Below are 25843 nucleotides of genomic sequence, written 5' to 3'. Positions count from 1 at the left end.
CCAAACCAAAATTAAAATTTCAACTTTTTTTCCTAATTTAAATACTAACGTTTTTCCATAACGCTAAATAAGCCACACTAAACTACAGAGAGCTTTTATGGAGATCTAAATATGTAGATGTAGTGGGCAGCCAAAAAACCCCCCACTTCAGATACTCTCACACACACACAAACACAGATACAATCAGCACGCCAACAGCGACGACGCCGACGACGACAACAAGTACAACCAGCAACAACCTCTAAACAAGTGATCAGTGTAGATTTAGACGTTTGCGATCATAGAACTGAAAACCAAAAAAGAAATCGTCAACTACTACTATCGGCTCCTTCCTAAACGAACGGTTTTGACAAGTGTCAGAAGGAAAAACAAAACGGCGGTTAATAAAAAGATCTAACAAATACAAAACGGATAAAAAAAAATACAGCGTTTTGATAGTAAATAAAAGAAATTCAAAGTGTGTGTTTGTTTTCATATCAAGATTCTAACTGTGTCGGTTTGTTTGACTTGCAGTCAAACTGTCTAAATAACAACAAATCAATGCGAATGTGAATGCCAGCAAAAACAACAAAAAAGAAACAAACCTCCACGCTTTTTTACAAATTTTGGCATGTGAGTGTAATGGTGTGTGAATTATTTAGTTATTTATTTATTTATATTTTGTTTGTTTGCCATTTTTGTTAAAACATTTTCTAATTAAAATAAATAATAAACACAAACAAAAAAAAGATCTTACGACTTTTCTGCTTTTTTTTTTGCTGGTTCCGCAAATATTAACTAAGTTTGAGAGTGTTTGTGTGTTAAAATAAAATTTTGCATGCCCAATTTAAAAAAAATTAAAAAAGAGACCCCAATGCGAATACGTAATCGCCTAATTGTGTTTATGGCAGCCAGCACAGCACTATTGTCGCGATAATCGCATTTAAATGTCAAATGTCTCTCTTTAATTAATAAATATTTTCATTTAATTCGTTTATAAATTTTGCTAACTACGTAATGAGAGTATGTAAATTTATTTAACAAAACTTTTAATTAAAATCTAAATATAAATAAACAGCAATGTTTACAACAATTTGTCATTGGTTTAAATTATGCATATGAATTATAAGTGTCGGAGTGTGTATGATGAGATTTTATTGCATTTAAATAAATTGCAAATTAAATATTGTTGTTTTTTTTGCTCTGTTCCATTCAATATAATCTGGAGTGTGTTGTCTGAGTATTTGTAAAATAAAAAAATAAAAATATCTGTTAATGCGTTCTTCTTTCAAGTGCAGCCATAGCAAAAGTAAATCCCTATGGGAAATTTTTAGTTGAAAATAAAAATCGGGAATGTTCCTAATATAGGTATTATTTAAAATAATTGCAAATTACTGTAATTGCTAATACGTAATTATTTTTACTAGATATCTTAACATTATCTCATTCGTATTTTCGAAATTCAAAAATAGTTTTATTAAAGACTAGCATATTACCAGCTACTTCGTTAGCATATATTATATTAAAATAAAAGTACAGGTAAGCCTCCATTTACGCTGTACTTTATTTACGCGAATTCAAATTAGCAACCCTTTTTTGAAATACGCGACTTTTTTACACGATTTTTATATAACGCGGCAACAAACAACAAGAAACGAAAAACAAAACAAGCGAATAACAGATTTCTTTTTGAAAACTTCGTTAATTTTTATGATTTTTTTTATGTTTTGATCTCTTTTATGTATTAGAATATTTTGTTTTTTTAATTGACATTTTTTCCTTAATTTTCGATAAGAAATAATTTTTTTAGTTGAGTTTTTTTTACTTCACTTTTGTTTTAAGTAAGTTTTTAAGAGTACAAATAAAATAAGTTTACTTAAAGTATATATCGTCGCCTTAAATGCAAATGGACGTAACTACATATTTATTGTTTTTACAGGATAAGTTATAAAATCAATAATAATAGAGTATTCTTGGCAATTGTTCAATCAATCAAAAACTAGATTTTGAATTTTTGTGTAGTTACGTCCGCTTTCATTTAAGGTGACTAGGGTATGTTTTCTATTTAACGTGATTTTTAGGTCCCAATTTCTTTTTTGTTATGTGACTGATGTATTGTTTTACGCGAAATAAAAAATTATTGGACCCACTAAAGCATTTCGTTCAAAATTAGAACCTCGTTTTACGCGAATTTGATTTACACGCTATTTTTTTTGGGCCCAACAAACCGCGTTAATGGAGGCCTATCTGTGTGTGTATATCAATGTAGATACAATTAAAAAATGTGTTACTTATGTAGCATGAACCATCTTAACTTATCAAATTATTTGATTAGCAAACAACGTTTGTACATAATTTTCAAAATATTTAATCGTCCTATTCCATCTAATTACAATTTAAACTAATTTTGGTAGGTCCTTTATTATAGATTATTCAAAAAGTACCATTAGAAGAACAAAAAAAATTACAATAAAGTCCCCACTTGTAGATTTCATTTCTCTTAGGCCCATATAAGATTTATTTCATGTTTCTGGTTCATTGGTAAAGAAATTAAAAAAAGTGCCATTCGTATAAAGAAAAAGTCTCCACCTAGAATTCTCACTCACTTAGGACCATATACGCTTAATTTCATATTTCTAGGTCCATTATTATAGAAAATTCAAAAAGTACCATTAGAATATAGAAAAAGCACCAAAAAGCAGCCACTTGGGGATTCCCACTCACTCGGGTCCATATAACCTTTATTTTATGTTTCTAGGTTCATTGGTAAATAAATTACAAAAAGTACCATTCGTATAAAGAAAAAGTACCAAAAAGTCTCCACCTAGAATTCTCACTCACTTAGGACCATGTATGCTTAATTTAATCTAATCTAAGTCCATTGTTATAGAAAATTACAAAAAAGTACCATTAGAATAAAGAAAAAGTACCAAAAAGTCTCCACCTAGAATTCTCACTCACTTAGGACCATATACGCTATACTTTCATATTTCTAGGTCCATTATTATAGAAAATTCAAAAAGTACCATTAGAATATAGCAATAGTACCAAAAAGCAGTCACTTGTGGATTCCCAACCACTTGGGCCCATGTAAGCTTTATTTCATGCTTATAGGTTCATTGGTGAAGAGAAAGTACCATTTGTATAAAGAAAAAGTACCAAAAAGTGTCCGCCTAGAATTCCCACTCACTTAGGGAAATTAATTATTAATTTCATGTTTCTAAGTCCATTCTTATAGAAAATTCAAAAAGTACCATTAGAACAATAAAAAAGTACCTATAGTTCAGTTCTTACATTTTGGTACCAAAATATTATCCCCTATTCCTAACACTAACTTTACTCAAATACACATCAGCTAACTTTAATGTCGATAAGTGGAAGAATCTAAAATATTAAAAAAGTACCATTAGGAGAACACCCCTCAAGTTTGAAATTTAAAAATATAAAATTTAGCCAAAATTGTTAATGCTGCAGACATGTCTCAAACGATTAAAATCTGTGTTAAATGTGCCCAAGAAAAAATATGTTTTAAAAAAAGTACCAAACTGTTTACCCAGATTTGGCCCAATATAAACCATTGCACTCGAGTTCGAAATAACATTAGTTAATTACTGTATGAATCCAGAAAGCAATGTAAAAAAATTATCAAAATTGACTTAATAATTTCAAATAAAACTTATTTTCCTGATTTTATCCCTTTTTTGGTACCTTTTTTTTATCCCCATTGCGGTGGTAAAATTTTATTAAAATAAATTTCTGTATCGTGGTGGGAGCTCATAATAAAATATTCGTATGTCTATGTCAAATTATATGTCTATGCCAAAAATAAACACAATTTTTATCCCTTAATAGTTCGAATTTCCAAAAAGTACCAAATTTCTATTTTTTATTTGTTGATAAGTAAGGAATACGATTTAAAATTTGTTTCTATGTATATTGGTTTAAAAGATACATAGTGTGCCAAAAAAGTACCAAAATAGTTTTTATCCGTTTTCTCCCCTAAATGGTTCGTATTTCGAAAAAGTACGAAACACCTGTCAGTTTATTTTTTAAACGGAGTAACATGTAATTTTAAGTTTTTTAGTATCTTTATTAGTTTTGAAGATATATGGTTACCGAATTTACCCTTTTATATCCCCTAAACGTTGGAATTTCCAAAAATCTCTTCTTATCGGATCGTTTTGGGGAGAGAGGAATGCACAGTTAAAATTTCATGATTCTAGCTTCAGCCGTTTGGGCTGTACGATGATGAATCTGTCAGTCAGTCAGTGAGTCAGTAACGTTACTTTTTTATACACACAGTTACTAAAGTATACGTACGATCTACTTTTTGGGCCTTTTTTAAAAAATCTATATATATAAAAATACAAGGCCTGACTTATTCATTCACACACTCACTCACTCATGACTGATGAGTCAGTGAATGAGTGAGTGAGTATTTCAGAAATTTCGAATTGCATTTCAGAAGTTTTGAAATATAATTGCAAATTTTTAAAATTCAATTAGAAAATTCTGAAATATAATGGAATTTTGGAAACTTCAGAAATACAATTGGAAGTGGTGTAGTTTAACTTTTATTCTTATTAACCATATCATCGTACGTGACATATGTACGCCTATAGGGTGGAATAGATTTTGCAAAAATAAGAGTATCTGAAAAATAATTTGGTCTTTATGTTCCATTCAGAGGGTACTCTATTTGAAAATAATAAAAAGTTCTTTCGAAACATTGTTGTCCAAAATATCGAGCGAAAAAAAGGTATATCGTACGTGACATGTAGAAATATGCGAAAATTTTCGAATCGTGAGAGGCGTTATGTTTTCTTTTAATTTCTTACACTAAACGAAATATTTTTCCTTTACAATCCGTTATATTTAAATAAAAACAATCTTTGGATGTTTTTAAAATTTAATATCGTACGTGACAGACCATCACATGGAACCTGTATCGAAGTCAACCGATTGTAGCGAGTATTTGCCAAAAAAAACGCCCAGAATATGCGGCCAGACATGAAACCGTAATATTCCATCATGACAATGCTCGACCACATTATGCAATACCTGTTAAAAACTATTTAGAATGAAGTGGTTGGGAAGTTTTGCCTTAACTGCTTTATAGTCTTGGATACGCTTCACAGAATATCCGATATTGACTTGATTCGTTCTTGGCCTCAAGAGATGAGCGTATATTTTGGCTCCGAACCCAGATGGGAAAAGGTCATGGCTAACAATGGCCAATATATTGAATAAATTTATTTTGTACAAATGTTTCAAAATTAAAGCTAATAATTCGAATAAATCCTGCATTTTTAAGTCATAAAAAATTAAAATTATTTAGAAATTTTAAATTTTTCGACATAATTTTTTAGTTTTCAACTTGCAATGTTTGTTTTTTAATTTGTTTAGGTAAAAATTTGTAACCAGTTCTCATGCTAAATCTTATGTTCGAAAATTCGAAATCAAATTCGAAGTTCTGTTCTAAAATTTGTAAAAGCAGTTAAAATAACCTATAGATTATCCATGAACCTGATGACAATGGAATATTATGTTCGAAAATTTTGTAATTAAATTCGAAAATGTTAACTTATGTTCGAACATTTTTGAAAGCTATTAAAACAATTACGATATCATGAGGATTTTTAAAAAACGATTTAGTTTTATTTGTGGCCAATTTTTTAAACTTTTTTAATTTCGAAACAATTTAAATCAAAAATTAATCTTTCTAAAATCCAACATTTAGAGATTTCTATTAATTATGATAACAAAATTTAATATTATCTTGGAAAAAAAAGTTTAAAATAGCATAAATTGTATTTCATATTCTAAAGATTATGCAGAGAGATATTTTAAGTTAAAGCAAATGTATATTTAAGTATTTGCGGATTTTACTTTGTTGTGCAAGAGATATTTCAGATTAATCAGACAAAATGCAGACAAAACTTTCCATTAATAAATATTTGCTTAACAATTTTTGATAATTTTGCATTTATATTTATTATAAACAAGTACTTGACAAAATGTCTTGAAACGATTTAACTTTTCAGAAATTAAATTTATCGTCACCTAAAATGCAAAATAATATAACAATAAAAATACCAAAATCTAATTAATGATGAATAATAAAAAAAGCTAAATTTTAATTTGAAAATGTGTTTATAATTCTGTTTAATGATCAAATGAAATAAATTAAATTTATTAAGTCAATGAATTTATGACCATCACTTTAAACATTTCTGAAATGATGTTACGTTATTTTGCATTTTAGGTGACGATATGTAATTATAGTACATCAAGTCGCAATAGCTGAATAATCCAATTAAACAGAAACAAATTATTTCATGTAAATTCTAAATTCTAAAGGCCACAACTCACTATCAGATTTATTTAGATCTGTTAAAAATTATTGTGCATGTCTGAATTAATTTCAAAAAGGATGTTTTTTAAGCCCGACAGAACTTAAAATTGTAAAAACTAACACAAACAAGCTAATTTTAATCAAACAAATGTTTTTATTTGAATGATCAATACCTGTCATTAACATTTCATAAGGATTTCGGGCCTTATGACCACAGAGGTTGTTCTTAACAATGTTGGCTTCCAAGGCGTCAATTGTTGCTGGTTTATCAGCATAAACCAGTGACTTCTCGTGACCCAATAGGAAATAATCGATAGGTGTCGAATGGCACGACCTTGGAGACCAATTGACAGATACATTTCCTTAAATTAAATTATCGAGAAATTTTTGATTTTAGCGCCATCCTGTTAAAACCACATCGCGCCCGTATAAATGTCATGCTTATTTTCAAACAAAGGATCTCCATTGACCGTAACGCGAGCTCAAGCTTTATTTTTGAAGCAATAAGGTCCGATGATGCCACCAGCGTGTAAACCAAACGGTACAATTTTCTAGATGTAATGGAGTCTGTAGGGTCTGTTCTAGATTGGTCTCATTCCATATGCTGCAACTTTGTTTATTATTGAGCGTATGACTTAAATATATAAAATATAAATTTATTCAAAGTATTGACCATTGTTAGCTATGACCTTTTCCCGTCTTTCCTAAAGAACTGGTCATATTTTGATGTCAGGAACGAATCAAGGCAATTTCGGATTCTCCGTTCTAAGGTGAATAGTATACCAGAGAAAACGTTTTGCATCGATCGAAACAAATAGTAATCGGACGGGGCAAGGTCTGGACTGTAAGGCGAGTGAGTAGGGTTCCTACGCGCGAAAAATTCCCGGGAATGAAACGATTTTTTAATTTCCTCCCGGGAAAGAAAAAAGTCTGGGAAATTAGGAACCCTACGAGTGAGGCAAAACTTATTCTTTTTGGCATTTTTAGGCCAACGCTCGCTTTAAACGAATCAGTTGTGTTCAGCAGCTCATAATAGATAGGACCCTTTTCCTACCACCAAATACAGAGAATTACTTTAGCGCCATGGATATTTGGCTTTTGTGTCGATTCGGCTGATTTGCCGGGCTTTACATACCATATCTTACGATTCGGGTTGTCGTAATGGATCCATTTTTCATCGCAAGTAAAATTGTTACTAATGATTTTGCAAGATCTTTTTGAGTTTGACAACAATCTTCATGGAGTAATGCCTACAATTCTTGGTATTTTTGGGCTGGGCTGGCTGATCTTCGTCTTCCTTGTCAAAATCACCACTTCTGAACCAAAAAAAAAAAAAAAAACTTCTCTCTCACGTTAAAACCAATGGAACACATTCGCCATAAGCTTTGGTTAGCAATCGGTGTACAAATTAAAGAAGTAAAGCTAAAACATCACGCATATGACGCTTTGTTGACACAAAATTCGACATTTTCGTAGCAAAAGAAACGTTGTTGTTTACACTCTAATGTTCAATAACTAAGTGGGAATAAATGTCAGATATGACAGTATTATGGGGTAATTTAAACCTTATGTGGCCTTTGAAGATAAGTCAATTAGTTACTTTACACATTCCAAATAGTCTAGCAAAGAGATATTTGTGAGTTTAGTGTCCATAAGTAATCTAGAGTCTATTTCGTTTCAATATTTTTCTACTTGCCACTTTATAGTATAGTTATTTTACTCATCGGAAGTATTCTATTGCAGAGTCAATTGTCACTTAGTGTCCCTTTGTAATCCGAAGTGTAATATAGTATGTTTTAAATGTTTGTATTCATATCACTTTAACGCTTGATCTATTGTCATTTTACTATCACTTATTGGAGCAAGGAACAAGAATGTTTTAAAACATATTGGCCCATAATCATAGTCAAACAATAAAGTCGGTTCTTTTTAGAAACAACTTTAAAATAAAAACCAGCTTTTAATTATTTTGCAACTATAGTCAAAATTAAAGTGTGTTTTAAATTGAACCGACTTTAACTGGGTACCACCTCAAATATAGAAATTGTTTTCATACAATATGCAACATAATATTAACAAGTGGCACCGCTGAACAGCTGATATAGAAAAATTAAAAAAAAAAAGGTAAGCAATAAAAATTACCGGGACAACTAAAGAAAAAAAGTTGTTTGTGGTGGAAAAATGGAAAAGATAAGATTAATATCATATTTAGGATATTTTGGTACTAATTTAATTAATAAATGTTCAATAATTGCAAAATCTCTACCAATATCTTGTAACTTAAACATTTTTCACTTTTTATCGAACATTTTTACTTGGCGAAGAACAGCTGATGCTGTTGTTAAATGAGTTAAAACAGCTTCATCTGGTTTTATATTTACAGTCGACTTTAACGTCAAAAGTATATTTTATCTTGCCTATGGTAGACCTAAAGTCCACTCTTAAGTAAAGACGACTTTATTTCTCTTAAAATATACTTTATTTCTGACTATGATTATGGGCCATTTAGTTTAATTTTTATTCTACATTTCGTCTTAGGGACAAGAATAGACTATTGATCTGGTTCATTTACTTTTTATAAAACTGATTATTACTTTTTATTAATCTGATTATTAAGGATCAATTAGATTCCTTCTAGAATAGCTAAATAATAAAATAACTAGTTAAGTAGCTGAATTATTGCAACCAGTAAGTGTATTAAAATACTTTAACTACTTTGGGCTAGCTACTAGACCGTCTCTTGGTAATCTTTACAGGGTAAATTGACTTTATTTTTGAACGCTATTATACCTTCAACACAATATGAATATTTAAAAATAGCAATAATTGTATAACACTAAATGTTTGTTAAAGTGTAGTGCCATAATTGTTTTGTTGAGTGTACGTACAATTAAAATAAAAATTTGCATATGTCAGCTATAAACAAACTAAAACGGAAAACAAAAACGCTTCTATTACACATTAAATAGTACATTTTGAACTATTCAGCAAAAAAAAAAAGCAATATTTTTCATTATTCAAATATTTATTTAATTACTGATCTTGCACTCTGATCTCTCTCTCTGTATGGCAGAAATAGTAGAAAAAATAATATGAAAAAAACTGTACTGTATTTTTTGTAGCTGCTGATATTAACAAAATCAAAATAAATAATTGCTGATTTTCAATATTTTATTTGCTTCATTTTATTTATATCAAACAATTTTATGCATAAACATTTTTATTGCTATTGGTTGGGGGGTTTGGTTTATTATACTTAAACGCATAGTACAACTAATAATTGGTTTTGATTTCAATTCAGATTTTTATTCTTATTTGTTTCGTATTTTTTTATTATTTCTTATTTATACTTGTCCCTTTGCCGGGCAGCAACAACAACAACAATAACAAATATCAAAAGACACCCATCATGATGATCGACTTCAATGACATTTTTATTTGATCAATTAATGTACCAGTCCCACAGACTCGGATGTTTGTTTGTAAAAACACTATAGTGAATCAAAAAAAAACCGATGAAAAGTAAACTCTACTTTAAACTGGTAGTAAGGTCAAGTTTGTTAGTTAAACGGCAGATAAAACTAAATACAACAAATACACAAAAATGGAAAATATGTATGTATGAATAATAACAAAAATACAAAATAAATAAACAAATATAATGGATGGAGAAAAAAAAGATTTATTTACTTTTAACATACTGACGGATAAAAGTCTGGGATGGGATGGTGTTACTCTGGTGCCAGTTGTACGGGCATTAAAACGACATTGTATTAAGAATTTTACTCCGTAAATTCCGCCCCTTAAATGGCAGTAACAATTGCAAACTCTTATATGTACATGATTATATGCATACATGACGGACGGACGACGACCAGCTAGACGTTCAGATACAGATACTCAGCATTTGCCTACATATCCACTCATAACTAGTCGTCTGTCGTTTAAAGTATTTATTACAAATTTGCTTTAAGTTATTTTGCATATGAATGGATAAAAATAAAATGCATCAACGTTTGAATATATTTTTTTCACACTTTGCCATTTTGTTAATTGTATTTTTAAGAATGTTTATTTTTCTAATTAAAACGTTAAATAATTTTATTTATTAGAAATAATTCTTTCCGGGGTTTAAAATTTATCTGTTATACATACAATTTTTAATAGACAAAACTGTTATACACATGGTTTTCTAGATATAATTATATACCAAAAATGTTTCTATAGGAAAAAAAACAGTTATACACAAAATTTTTCTATAGAAAAACTGTTGTGCACAAACTTTTCTTTACAAAAAGTTTTAATACACAAATTTTTCTATGGAAAAACTGTTATACACACAATTTTCTATAGAAAAAACTATTAAAACTTCAAGATTTTCTATATAATGTTTACACAATTTTTCTATAGAAAAAAACTTTTATACAAAAATTTGTCTACAGAAAAAAAACTGTTATACACAAAATTTTGTATAGCAACACTTTTATACCCAAATGTTCCTATAGAAAAACTTTTATACCCAAATGTTCCTATAGAAAAAAACTGACATACCCAAATTTGTCAATATAAGAACAGTTATAACAGTTACACAAGTTTTTCTATAAAAACTAATTTTTTATTGAAAAAACTGTTATACCGAAATTTTTCTATAGAAAAAACTGTTATGCCAACATTTTTTAGACAAAACACTGTTATAAACAAATTTTCCTATAGAAAAAAAATGTTATACCCAAATTTTCTTATAGAAAAAAACTGTTATACCCAAATTTTTCTATAGAGAACACTTTAAACTCAAATTTTTCTATACAAAACACTGTTATACTAAAATTGCTCTATAGAAAAAACTGTTATATACAAATCTTTCTAAAGAAAAGTAAGTAAGAGAACTATATTCGGCTGTGCCGAATCTTATATACCCTTGACTAGGGTTGCCAGATTCAGATTTGCAAAAAGCTGGACATTGGGGTCTAAAAAGCTGGACAAATAAAAAAAAACTGGACATTAAAAAAATTACTGAGAAAATGTTAATTTTGATTTTGCGTAAATACTTTTTATTAAAATATATTTTTATCCATTGTAATTAGTGTTTATAAACCGGTTAACCGGTTAACCGAAAAACCGGTTTTTCTTCAAAATCTCGGTTTTTTGCGAACCGGTTAATTTAAAATGTTGATTTTCGGTTAACCGGTTTATCCGGTTTTTATCACTCGGTTAACCGGTTTTTAAAATTTGGGACTAAAATGGATAAATCTCACGTTTTTGTGCATTTTTAATATTCATTGTATACATATTATTGGTCTGATTTGAAACCTAAACTGCTGATTTACAATACAATACAAAACTCTTTAGATTAATATTGTTAAGGATGACAATGATTCTAAATAATAGAGGACGATGAGTTTACTTAAAAACTGTTTTGCACATAATGAAACTATTAAAAATTAAAATTAAATTCCGCATAATTCTATAAGTTGAGGCTAAATCTTACTACTGATTCATTAAAAACTTAGTGATGATCTTTCAATAAATGATACTTCAATAAATTTGACTTCATTAGTGTATTTTGTTCTTAAAATTTTAATTTATTAATCATTTCGTTAGCTTTTCAGAAATATTACAGAAGAGACAATAAACGTTCTAAAATTCATTATTTGAAATATTTATGAAATCTGATAATGGAGTTTTTTATAATAACAAATAATCACAGCTAAGTGGAAGTGCGTTTACATCTTATAGGTCCTTTTTTGGTACTTGGAACTTTTTGTCTTTCATATCAGAAAGTAGAGGTGAAAATAAATTTCAAATTTTTCAAATATTAAATTAAAAAAGTGATTTACATTTTTTGGTTGAAATTTAATGAATAAACCAATAATTAAAACAAGTATTTTATATTTAGTAACATATTTATACTCATTTCCATTTGACTGAGATAATAATTTTGAAATTTTTACAAAATAAATGGACTTAGCACTTTTGTATATTTATAGTTATTTAATATTAACCATTCCTGACTACTAAAAATTAAAAAAATTAAAGCTGTATATACTTTTTTGTACATTTTATGTTTTCTACACATATATGACGGTTAACCGGTTTAACCGGTTTTTTCGATGTCGGTTAACCGAAAAACCGGTTTTTTAAAAAAGGCCATTTTTCGGTTAACCGACAAACCGGTTTTTTAGAAAGTCGGTTTTTTATAAACACTAATTGTAATCAACATATATTTGTATTACACGGTACATGGAAACATGGAAAACTACAAAGCGTGGGTTATAGGTTTTGTTGAGTACATTACAAATTGTGTCAAAAACTTTTTCGAAAAAATTTATAAACTTTTGCAAATTTAAACCGATTTTAACAAGTTGTACATTGTACAAAAAAATATATTTTCATAGAAAATATCCATATATTTTAGCAGTTATTTAAAAAATTAGAATCACAATTAAATATTTTCATTTTATTCCTTAAAATTTATTTAACTAAACTTAAATTTGTTCGGTTCATTCCGTCATATATATATTCATATTATTAAATACTAAAACCACTGCCACTTTATTTCGTTTTTGAGCTTACGGATTTTACCCCCAGAAACACGAAGTCTGGTTATGTTTTAATTAATAGTTATACTGACAGTTTTCATACAGAAATAATTTTAACCGACAGTATAACTATTAGTTAAGGCATAACTAGACTTCGTGTTACTAGGGGTTAGCCAATTCCAAACCTAGAGGTTTGTAAACCATTTTGAAAATCTTTTCAAACTTCCTCTAAATTTGTTCGTATTAATATTCCAGCTCTAATCAGGTCGAATGACATTCGGTTTATTTCTTTAGTATAAAGATTGTTTAAAATAGTAAAAACTCTTTTACAAAAAGCTTAACTTACTGGTACAGAAAATACGAAACATATAACTTTTCTTAAATTCTCGAATTCATTCCTTTCACCTTTGGTAATAAAATAGCACCATATCATTTGACAAATCTCTTGGTATTTGTTTATAAACTTCACCAAGGCTGAAGTAATCGATATACATATGTCAAGTTTATCGTTATCTATTTCTTCAGATATTTGAAGGTTTTGCGGAAGTTTTTGTAAATCTACCCATGAAAAAATGTTTTTATTTTAAATTTAAAAATGCTATTTTTAAAAAAAATTATTTTCTAAATAGCTGACCGCTGTTTTTAAAAAGTCTTCTACTTCAGTCTTAAAAGTTGTTTGTTCATTAGGCGAAATTTTTTTAAAATGGTGCCAAAAAATTTGTCATTTATTCTAACTTTAAAACTGTACAAGAGTCATTCTTGTATGTTGTATGAAATTCCTGCATGATGTTTTGCATAAAATATAAAAATGCTTCTGATAACCCTTAACTTTTACATTCTTTACATATGACACGTATTCCCATAAAACTTTTTGGCATTTATTTTTTCCTTTCTTCAAAAAATATATAAACTTTTTTGCATAAGCTATTACTGTGTACTAATTAGAAGTAAGTAAATTTGATTTGAAGTAATAAATAATATAGATATTATTGTCGAAAATTTCTATTTAGCTGGACAAATGAAATTTTAGCTTGAATCTGGACAGGCATCAAAAAAGCTGGACAATCCAGCCAAGTCCAGCCAGGCTGGCAACCCTACCCTTGACCAAACTAAATTTAATTTTGTTTTTTCAAAATTGTTTTTGAAAATTTTTTTTTTTTTTCGAATTTCTTTTTTAAATTTATTAGTGAACAAAAATGTATGACAAAACTTTTTTTGATGAAAAAAAAAATTCGGGTTAAAAATTTTTTTTCCCGATTTTCACCCATTGTAGGTCCAAATTACATCGTTGCAATGCACGTTAAAATATCTATCATTAGATATCCATATTGTCTATGACTTAGTAATCCAGATAGAGATAACAAATAGGTCAAAAATTTAGGTTGTCCCGGTTTTTTCCTTATATCTCAGCCATTTGTGATCCGATTTTCTCGATTTTAAATAGCAACCAAGCCGGAAGAATTCAGGTTTTCGATTCTAAAAATAATTCTACCATTAAAAATATCTTCGTTTGTTTGAATATCCATTATTTGAATGAAGAAAATATTTAATTTTCTTTGTTGCAGATCTGATAACTTTCTTCCTGGAGCACTTCCTGCAGCATTTTGCAATATAGATGAGTCTCATTAGCATTGAAAATAACATTAGCATTTTTTTGAAGGTCTACACTAAATCAGCTCGGCATGATACTTCTCTCCTGATTATTTAAGAAGTCTCTCACCATATTTTTTTTTTAATAGAGATATCCAACCATCACTTGCATGAAAGCCTTTTTGTATTCTATGGATCTGGTTTTTACAGCACGAGGGGATAAATTTCATTCATTAGAGATCGATTTTTTGAGCCATTAAATTGTATCGTTCGTTTGCTTTTGTTTTATTTTTTCTCTCTATTATCTAGGCCCTTTTTGACATATCTGCAAACCGTATACGGACTGCTCCTTTAATTCCAATTGGACTGCCAGCAATTCAGACGTTTTATACTACTATCATTCCTTTAATTTTGAGAATGTATTTAATTGCTCAGATTTACAGGAAATAAATAGTAAAAATCAAGATTGGCTAACGATATAAAACGGTTAAAAGGTAAAGGTAACGGTAATTACTGTTATTTCGGTAACGGTATTGCTCATATTTTGGTAACGGTAGTTTAATGATAACGGTAATTTCATGCAAAATTAAATAATTTGTAAAAATTAATAATAAGATGACAAAGTGGAATTTTACTATATTCGAGGCTATCGTGCAAAAGTGGTGTAACCCACAATTTTTTTACATTACCAATATCAATTACCTATATCAATACAAAAGTTTACCCCACTTTTGTACCTTTTGGAATTCAAAAGCAGACAGAGCATAATATAACAAAGTAATGCAGCAAAAGTGTTGTAAGTTGAATATACCACTAAATAAATAGTTTAGGGTTACACAACTTTTGCACTGATAGCCTCATTTAAAATGTTGTTAAATTCATTGAACTATAATTTAAATTATAACGGTAACGGTATTTACAATTATGTCGGTAACGGTATTTTAGCGGTAAAGTTAATAGCAGTTTGAGTGGATTTTGTTAATTCCCAAAAGATTTACCCCCATATGCATAAACAGTTTATAAAACAAATTTTGTATGGAAATTTTGTTTGATAAACCTTTGATAAATTTATAAATTGTTTATGCATATGGGGGTTAATAATAGCGAATTTCTGATTTTCCAATTGACAAAATTTGAGAAAATCAATTAATTACAAACAAATATTACATACTTTTATATTGAAAACTGAAAGTAGTTTTATTCCGAAAAAAAAATATAGTTTTACTTTACAAAATAACGTAACTAACTCCACTTTCTATTGAAATGAAAATCTGCGACAAGGAGGTAAATTTTATCTAAATTCAGGGGGTAAATTTGTGCCGGAATAGATCTAAATTTTTAAAATCTAAATATTTCACATATTAATTTTTCAGTGACTTACTACTTCTTTTGTAACTAAAAACTATTACGAATTATTAAAGAGGTAATTTTTCATTCCTGGAATTTATTATTGTAATTTGATCAAACATATTCTGAACAAAAAAAAAATTAAATGTTTTCTTTATTTGTCACAAAAACCAAAGAAAATGAATCATAATTTTCATAAGCAATAGTTAAAATATTAAAATAAGATTCTTACCACATACAATACAAATGTATGTATGTATGTACGTTCATTCTTATCTACAAATTAGATAAAGAATTCTACACCACAGCCAACTTAGCTGATAAGATAAATAAACATCTGTTATACACACTCTCAGGCACATACGAGAACAATGGGAAAGGGGAATGGCTCTGTGACAAATGAAATAAAACGAAATAATACACAAATATGTACCTACTGCTAGAGTCATAATTTCAAAACTCTGAGATATGAAATTATAAACGTAATCGTTCATCCAAATGTAGGCGAATGAACGAACCTACTACTTTTAACGAGAGCACGCGTATTATCCGCATTCGCTATTTTTGTTTTGTTTAGTTTAATTCATTTGTCAGTTTAACTGTCAACTGTAACTGTCTCTAGCTTGTACTATTTATAAAAAGAAAATTCATTTTACTAAAATAATAAACCTTGTAATAAAATAACAATTGTTTTGCTTTAACTTAATTAAAATATTTTATAAAAAAATTACTAAAATATTGTCAACTTTACATATTTTTTTTTTTACATTTGCCATTTACAGTGACAGCAAATAATTGTTGTATAAATTTAATGTTTGTTTGGAAAATGTAAAAATATCACATGGATTGTGTAAATAATGCAAAATGCCAACGATAAAACGAAACTACAAAAACGATAAGTTTACAACGACCTGGCATTCAAATACATTAACCATATTTGGAGTGTTGATTCTATTAGCAATATTGCAAGGATGCCATCATTTGGCAGAGGCAACAGCAGCAGCTACAGCCAGACATGGTTATTATGGTAATCAAGAGGATCTACAAGATGTCAATGTAACGTGTATACCAATTGATACACAATTTACATGTGATTGTCACAATGTCAATCGGGTAAGTGAGAAAAAAATAATAATTTTAGATTTTCTAAACTACTGTCAAGAAAAACTTCTTAATAAATACTGTCTGCATTAATTAGAAGTTGTCTGGTAATGATTTAATTATTATCTAATGCATAAGTACTTAATTATTTAGTTAAGCATGAGTTACCCATAAATAGTTCTGTTTTTACGTAACCTGTCCCGAAATTCCAATTTTACTGACAACGGCTTCTATATGTCTTTGAGATTATTGAGTTATTATAGTCATTACGAGAAACTAGTCATTTTAGTGATAGCGTTGCCTGCCATGACATCCCCCTGTTAAAATAATGATTTATTGGGTGTACAATATAAATTTATTCATAGTATTGGCCATTATTAGCTATGACTTTTTCCAATCTTTCTGGCAATATATGTTCCAAAATAACTGCTCAACTTTTGATGCCAAGAACGCATCAAGCCAATATCGGATACTCTGTTCCAAAGTGAAGCGTCGATCCAGTTGGCGTGTAAGTTTGAGGTGTGTCCCAAAGTGTAAGGTTGCGAACAACATTTCGTACTCTGAGAGTGCTCAATGAAACGCCGGTAGAATGCGAACCTGCCGGCCAATGATAATTACAATATCGCAGTTCCTTAATTGACATCAAACTTCCAAACCAGAGAATTGTGGAAAACAGTTTGCTCGGGATTTATCATAATTCCGACACGGACCAATAAGATGCGGACAAGCCGGAAGACGTTTCTCAAAGACAAAGATCGCCCAGGCCAGACAAAATAGTTTGAATACCAGGAATTGGAGGCATTACTCCATGAAGATTGTTGTAAAAGTTAACAAGAGCTTTGAAAATCATAGGGAGCAGCAGGATTCATCCAAAAGCTGGAAAATGAGTACCATACGAATTGAAGCTGAGAGATCTTGAAAGCCGATTTTGTATATCTTAAATGCTGCTTGAACGCTATAAAAGAAAATCATTTTTGCACCGAGTCATTACTTGCGATGAAAAATAGAAGCGTAAGAGATCGTATGTAAAGCTCAGTCAACCAGCCGAATCGACACCAAAGCCAAATATCCATGGCGGTAAGGTAATGCTGTGTATTTGGTGGGAGCAAAAGGGTCCTGTCTATTATAAGCTGCTGAAATTTGGCCAGACCATCACATGGATGTTGGACCGAACGCATCTGATTCGTTTGAAGCAAGCATTGGCCGAAAAACACCCAGAATATGCGGCCAGGCATGAAACCGTAATATTACATTATGACAACGCTCGGCAACATATTGCAATACGTGTTAAAAAGTATTTTTAATGAAGTGGTTGGGCATTTTTGCCTCACCCGCTGCATAGTCAGGACTATTTGAAGTTGGAGAGTCTATCAATACAGCCAAACCGTCCAATAGGATTGGTCCAGACGCTATAACCATGTTGATGTTGAAACACCTTGGCATGTTCAGTACCGAGTTGAAAAAGGGGAAGATTCATCCCGATTCTCAAACTTGGGAAAATGCACAGCACCACCATTGTCACTTAGATCTCAAAAGGGATTAAACCAGCCCTGAAGCTAGACTTATCGAAAGACCTCGACCACCCACTTCCAGGATATCCTGCAGTCCACAATGTCGTACATGAAGAGATTGATAGTGAATAATTTCAGTTTCCGACAGTCGTTCGTGTAGTTTTGAGACAAACGTTAATAAAGGAATTCCTCAGGGCAGGGTCGTGTCGCAAAAATTGTTTACCTAATTTCTCTCTTATCTGCTTGCATCTCCGCATGGAGAGGAAGTGATATCATTTGCGAAAGGCTGCTAGCTAATGATAATATCAGCGAACATTCTTAAATATTTTCGCTGCGAGTAAACTGCAACTCTTCGACATCGAACGATGGGGTTTCAAATTCCGACTGTGAAACACTTGAAAATTTTGGAGGTCACCTTTGACTGCAGCTCATACCACTGTAATCACCCACAAATTGCAGACTATTTAGTTGGCTACTAACTAGCGAGGTGGAAACGAGGATATCAACGCAGAATGGATAAAGAAGCTTTGTCGGCTACCTACAAGACGATTAGTCAGTCACTTTTATTTAGGCTGCTCCAGTATGGTCACCTCCGTTATGTGATACCCAGTTGAGAAATATTCAATGCTGTCTTAAGGAGTGGCATGTAAATTATCTCGGAACATCATTTACACGAAGAAACGAAGGTTCTACAGTTTTAAAGTCTTGTTGCGTTATCCTAATTAGGACATCATATAGTTTTCCCTAAGGCATGTCAAGGAAGACCTTTGTATACACAAGGAGAACATACATGTTAATTTACAGGATCCATTGAAAATGATATCATATACCACAGTTTTGTTTCTAGAGACGCCATTAATCCCACGGTCACAGTATAGCGCATGAATCTCGTACTTGGAATAAGAGTAGTTTTGACACAATTTATGCTAGGATAGATCAACAGGTCCAATGCCCACGGATCCTACGTAGACCAATTTATGCCCAATTGTGGTCAAGGTCCTCATGACACCTACCATATTAAACTCTCTAGCAAAAACTATTCCACATCGTTTAACCCAGTAGAAGTAACACAGTTCCTTGGTCCTGACTTCGATGCTAGACCACACAAAAGGTATACATTGCCTTTGAATGAATGACAGAGACGCCATCAATTCCCCGTTCACAGGATACCGCATGAATGACATACTTAGATCCATAACAGACAAAGAGAAGAATCTGCCCCGAAAAACAAAAGTATTTCTGGTACAATTAATACCGGGATCGAGTCTACTGCTCCAACATAAACTGTACCGTCACCAATTTATGTTCCCCTTGTGGTCAAAGTCCTCATAATACACCCAGATATTCATTTGGCCAGTTAACGATACTTCATTCACTTAGTTCAATAGATTAATGTACTAACCCAGTAGAAGTAGCACAATATCTTGAGCTTGACCCCAATACAGGAGCCCCCGGTACTCGACAATTAAAGTTTTAACAGGCTATTAATATATTTAGAGTTCCTACAACTAAATCAATGAGTATTTCTTCTCATATCTTATTTTATTTTGTGACAGTTTCAATTTCACATTATGATTAATTTTTTTCATATGTTCTTCTTTTTAAGACGCAATTAAAATGATTTTTAAATATTTGTTTTTCTCTTTTATTCTAGCACTTGTTTTTACCCCACCTAATTGGTTCAGCTTTTCAAATGGAAATACGCAATTGCAAATCACTGACCATTAATTCAAATGCTTTGGAAGAAACTCAGGGTTTGCGTAAAATCACATTTAAAAATGTAGAGAATTTGGTGTTGAATAAATACGCTTTATCGTTTCCGCTTTATAGCAGCAGTACCCCATTGATAATATCATTTGAAAGGGTAAGTTGAAAGAGGTTATTTTGCATTAAATAAATGTTTGAACAAGGCGAATTAATAGACACTGTGATACTGTGGCAAATTCGAGCGAATTCATTAATATTTTGGAATATGAAGAATTTGAGAATGTTAAACTCAATTTCCAAGCGAATTTGCCTGAATTCGCTACAGCTTCCACCTTGAGTTTAACATAAAACTGAAGTGATGCAATATTTGTGTTTTTAATAACCTTCCCTGTATCACCTCTCTCTCGGAAGGAATGCAACAAGTGTTAATTAAGTGCAAGTTGTACTATTTAGTAGAAATTATGAAAATATTAAAATATTGACTCAATTAAAGCGTCATACAAATGTTTTCTTTCATTGCAAAAAGTTTATATACGGGCGTGGGTTAAATTTTTATTTATGACAGAATTTTAATTGAATTACTTGATTTCTTTCTTTATTTCTTATTTGTAATATCAAGTCATACATTGCAAAATTTACTTGATATGTCTACGAATATTGTGTCATATTGTTTTATTTATTTATTACTTTATTCTTATTCCATTCCAGGTTAAAGTTAAACTAATTGATTCACATGCCATTAATGGTCAGATTGAAGAAATCACATTTGTTGACAGTTCTATCGAGACAATAAATCCATTCGGTTTTACCATATTGAAATCAAATGCTCTATTGCTTAAAATGGAAAATGTGCAAATAAATAGAATTGAATCACAGGTAAAGTTGTTACCTATTAATAATATAATAATAAAATAAAAAACGATTATTATGCAATGCATATAGTAAGTATACAGTTGGTGATGTAGTAAGAAGCCAAATTAAAAACTTAAAAAGTTTTATTTAATTATTTAAATTCTACAGCATTTTTCTTAATTAAAAAAATTTACTTAATTAAAATGAAATTTACAGCCCTTTTGAGATGGTTGTTAAGGCTTTAAAGTGTTAATTTAAGGTTGCGAGTTCAATTCCTGCTCAATTCTTTCTGTTTTGCAATCTCCTGCGATAAATTATACAAAATGTTGTAATTTTAGCAGTTTTTTTTTAATTTTATCTTATTTTCTTTATATTTAATAATTCATATTTATGTATGTCACTAACTGTATCATACTCCTACGTTGTTTTATTTATTACTACTAGTTGTTTACCTAATTTTCTTTATTTCAGGCTTTCAAAAAGTTTGTGGTGGAAAAGATTGATTTACAAAATTGTGTATTTTTATCAAATGTGCCATCAAAAGCTTTCTATGATGTGGAAGTTTCACATACATTATTATTAAATAATCTTAGATTTAGAGAAGTCCACTCACGGGCGTTTTCATTTAAGTGTAAGTAAATCCAATAAAAAAATATTTATTCACATAAAAACTTCTCAAATAAGAATGAAATTGTGAAAGAAGAAACTAAAATGAATTGGAATTTGGTATATTACATCAACTTGGCTTAATAAAGAGATAAAAGTCACTTAAAATTGATTGTCTTACAATCAAGAAATTGAAGGTCAAAGGTTACAAATTAGGGATTTACCTTTATCTCTCGTATTAAAAATTTTTTCATCATAAACTTTTCTATATTTTTGATTAAAGGTCAAAGTTCATACCTCACTTATTATGGGTCCTAGGTTCTCAGTTCTAGGCAATACAATTTTGTATTAAAAGTCAATGTACTTTTCATTGCTATATCATGGTTACTAAGCCTCCTACATGATTAGTTCTGCTTTAAAATTTGTGAAGCATAAAATTTAATACATTTTTTATTAAAGGTCAAAGGTCACTTAAATAATTTATAGTCTATATCTCGCTAAATAAGTAAGATACGGTTTCAATTCCTATTACAAATTTGTTCAGCATAAATTTTTATAATTTTTTTTATTAAAGGTCAAAGTTCATATTTGGATTATTATGCCAAAAAGTATTTTTTGTTTATATCTGGCTAGCTAAGAGTCGTATGTGTTTAGTTCTTACTACAAATTTTTAAAGCATACATTTTCGATAACAGGTCAAAGGTCATAACCATGTTTTTTTGCCTAGAAAATTTTGCATGCTGTTTTGTTGTTGGGCAAGAGACTTGCGCAACTAAATTGCATATTGTGAAAGGGGTCCTATATCTTATTTATTTTAAATCCTACGTATTTAGATCTTATAGAAAATTTTGTAAAGCATTAAATTGTATACATTTTTGATAAAAGGTCAAAGGTCACATAAATCATTTGTGGTATTTATCTATCTAATTCTCTCGATTATTAGGTAGCCTATGAATTATATCATATATAGTAGATCATAAAATGTCTAAAATTTTTAATAAAAGATCAAAGGTCACATAATCCATTTTTGTTTGCATATATCTCGCTTATTGTGGGTCCTACAGTTCATATTACAAACTATTAGAGCATAAAATTTCCTTTAGTTTTTCCAAAGTTATAATTAAACATAAGCTGTTTAATTATAAAATTTATTTGGGAGCTCAAGTAAAACATACATGATTTAAGCAGACTTTTAAATTCTCATTAAGAATGCCTAAAGAAATGTACAACAATTTTTAATCCAGTTTCTATCATGCAAAGATTTAAAGAAATGTACAACAATTTTTAATCCAGTTTCTATCATGCAAAGATTTAGATTTATAATTAATCAAACAATTATTTATTTTTTTTATTCCAGTGATCTCCAAATTAATTATAGCCAATAATTATTTCGAAAGTGTTGATGCCGAATGGCTGGAGGTTTATGTTAAAGAGAGTCCAATTATCAGAGATAATTATTTTGGCAATACCAGTCAAATAGCTTTTAAGGGTAAGTTTTTTTTTTTTTTTTTTCTAAACATAATAACAACTAACAATAACTAAAACTCTGTAGGCATTATGCTCCATCGCGATTATATTGGCAGTGAAAAGTTAGAGTTGCGTTTTAGCAACAACACCATACACTCACCACACACGGTACAGCCACTCGATTTCAATGAGAAATTTACGCTCAACCTCAAACAACTAAACTATGATAATTCCTATTCCTGCCATGAAATCGATAACAATCAAAAGCCACCCAAGGCTAAAGAGGAATTCTTTAATAATTTCAAGGATTTCATATATTTCAAACAACAAAACGTTGCCACAAATCCCCACGATCAATATAGAGTTTTAAGTAAAATTATCGAAATCGATTGTCAGCAACATTCATATTGGCTGTATATAGTTATAGGTGTTGTAAGTCTTATAATTATAATAGCAATTATAGCCATAATTGTATGCTTGCATTTGGCCAAAAAACGTAAGGCTAAAAGAAAAATGGACATAATACAACCGGAGTCAAGAACCTACAAGGAAACTCAAATTGTTTATCAAATAGAGAATGCTGGACTTTTGAAGACTGACTTTTAACTCCAAAATCGCACAAAAATAAAGAACACACAAAAATATCTAATATTGAACCACCTGCTTTTTTCCTCAATAAAGATGCTAGAGAACACCGAAATTCCACCAAATAATAACAACAAATAAATGTATTGTAATAGTTTTTAAAAATGTTAAAAACTTTTAAGCCAAATTATTTTGTTTTTAATTATTAGAAATTATAAATTATGTAAATGTAAATGTATAACTACATACCTACCTTTATTTTTATTTATGTATATAAATATGTTATAAACAAATATTTAATAATGTACAATAATTTTATAATATTGTAAATAGAATTAGTTGTTAATAAAATATTAAATATATTAAAAATGTATTCGTTTTAATAAATGTCAAAATCTAAACTAAATTTACAGCCCTCGATTTCGAAAGAAAAATGAGTCAAAAAAATTTGTATGAAAAACACTCAGTTTTAAAATTCTTTTGAATAGTTTTCATAAAAATTTCTTCGAATCCTTTTTCTTTCGATATCGTGGGTCAGGCTGTTAATTATTAATACGCAATTTGTTAAAGCACTAGCATTATAAAGGCTAATAGAATTAAAGACAATAACAAACATAAAACCTGTAGAGACCAACTGACAGATTTTGTTTGTTGGTAGGTACAATAGGGTCCTTCAAATATTTTGAATACCTATACTAGATTTTTTTAATTATAAAGTCTAATTGCGATTAACGTTTTTAAAGGTTTTATTAAACCACGATTGATGTTTTTAAAGGTTTTATTAAATTACGATTAACTTTTATAAAGGTTTTATTAAACCACGATTGAAGTTTTTAAAGGCTTTATTAAATTGCGATTAAAGTTTTTAAAGGTTTTATTAAACCACGATTTTAAGTGTTTTATTAAACCACGATTTTAAGTGTTTTATTAAACCACGATTTTAAGTGTTTTATTAAACCACGATTGAAGTTTTTAAAGGCTTTATTATACCACGGTTGAAGCTTTTAAAGGTTTTATTAAACAGCGATTAACGTTTTTAAAGGTTTTATTAAACCACGATTTTAAGTGTTTTATTAAACCACGATTGATGGTTTTAGGGGTTTTATTAAACCACGATTGAAGGTTTTAGGGGTTTTATTAAACCACGATTGATGGTTTTAAAGGTTTTATTAAACCACGATTGAAGGTTTTAGGGGTTTTATTAAACCACGATTGAAGGTTTTAGGGGTTTTATTAAACCACGATTGGTGGTTTTAGGGGTTTTATTAAACCACGATTGAAGGTTTTAGGGGTTTTATTAAACCACTATTGATGGTTTTAGAGGTTTTATTAAACCACGATTAATGGTTTTAGGGGTTTTATTAAACCACGATTTTAAGTGTTTTATTAAACCACGATTGATGGTTTTAGGGGTTTTATTAAACCACGATTGAAACTTTTAAAGGTTTCATTAAACCACGATTGATGGTTTTAGGGGTTTTATTAAACCACAATTGAAACTTTTAAAGGTTTCATTAAACCACGATTGATGCTTTTAATGGATTTATTAAACCACGATTGAAGCTTTTAAAGGTTTTATTATAACACGTTTGATGCTTTTAAAGGTTTTATTAAACCACGATTGATGCTTTTAATGGATTTATTAAACCACGATTGAAGCTTTTAAAGGTTTTATTAAAACACGTTTGATGCTTTTAAAGGTTTTATTAAACATCGATTGATGCTTTTAAAGGTTTTATTAAAACACGATTGATGCTTTTAAAGGTTTCATTAAACCACGATTGATGCTTTTAATGGTTTTATTAAAACACGTTTGATGCTTTTAAGTGTTTTATTAAACCACGATTGATGCTTTTAAAGGATTTATTAAACCACGATTGAAGCTTTTAAAGGTTTTATTAAAACACGTTTGATGCTTTTAAAGGTTTTATTAAACATCGATTGATGCTTTTAAAGGTTTTATTAAAACACGTTTGATGCTTTTAAATGTTCTATTAAACTACGATTAACGTTGTTAAAGGTTTTATTAAACTATGATTGACGTTGTTAAAGGTTTTATTAAACCACGATTAACGTTTTTAAAGGTTTTATTAAACCACGATTAAAGTTTTTAAAACATTTATTAAGCCACGAATGACGTTTTTAAAGGTTTTAGTATTAATTTTTTTACCCTTCGCCATGAGTGGCAAGGGTATATATAAGTT

At 29.7% G+C, this 25843-nt stretch overlaps 2 protein-coding genes across 2 annotated transcripts in view; one reads left to right on the top strand and one right to left on the bottom strand.

Moving 5' to 3' along the window:
- Positions 1 to 25843, bottom strand: part of hiw (highwire) — a 108797-nt gene that overhangs the window by 69150 nt on the left and 13804 nt on the right.
- LOC135956405 (uncharacterized) lies at positions 285 to 24008 on the top strand. Its single transcript, XM_065506889.1, has 7 exons — positions 285 to 612; positions 16593 to 16923; positions 20077 to 20286; positions 20838 to 21005; positions 21453 to 21612; positions 22945 to 23076; positions 23140 to 24008. Exons 2-7 carry the CDS (start codon positions 16675 to 16677, stop codon positions 23658 to 23660), a joined length of 1440 nt encoding a protein of 479 aa, XP_065362961.1. The 5' UTR covers positions 285 to 612; positions 16593 to 16674; the 3' UTR covers positions 23661 to 24008.

The sequence above is a fragment of the Calliphora vicina genome, chromosome 4 (assembly GCF_958450345.1).
Source record: "Calliphora vicina chromosome 4, idCalVici1.1, whole genome shotgun sequence".
Lineage (NCBI taxonomy): Eukaryota > Metazoa > Arthropoda > Insecta > Diptera > Calliphoridae > Calliphora > Calliphora vicina.
Note: the sequence above shows the minus strand (reverse complement) of the source record. Positions and strands in the feature narration are given on the sequence as shown.

Bases quoted from the DNA above. Each gene is read 5' to 3' on its own strand.
- LOC135956405 (XM_065506889.1), top strand. From the start codon at position 16,675: ATGCCAACGATAAAACGAAACTACAAAAACGATAAGTTTACAACGACC. The intron at 20,287-20,837 runs GTAAGTTGAAAG...ATTCCATTCCAG, and splicing joins TGATAATATCATTTGAAAGG to GTTAAAGTTAAACTAATTGA. The intron at 21,613-22,944 runs GTAAGTAAATCC...TTTTTATTCCAG, and splicing joins ACGGGCGTTTTCATTTAAGT to TGATCTCCAAATTAATTATA.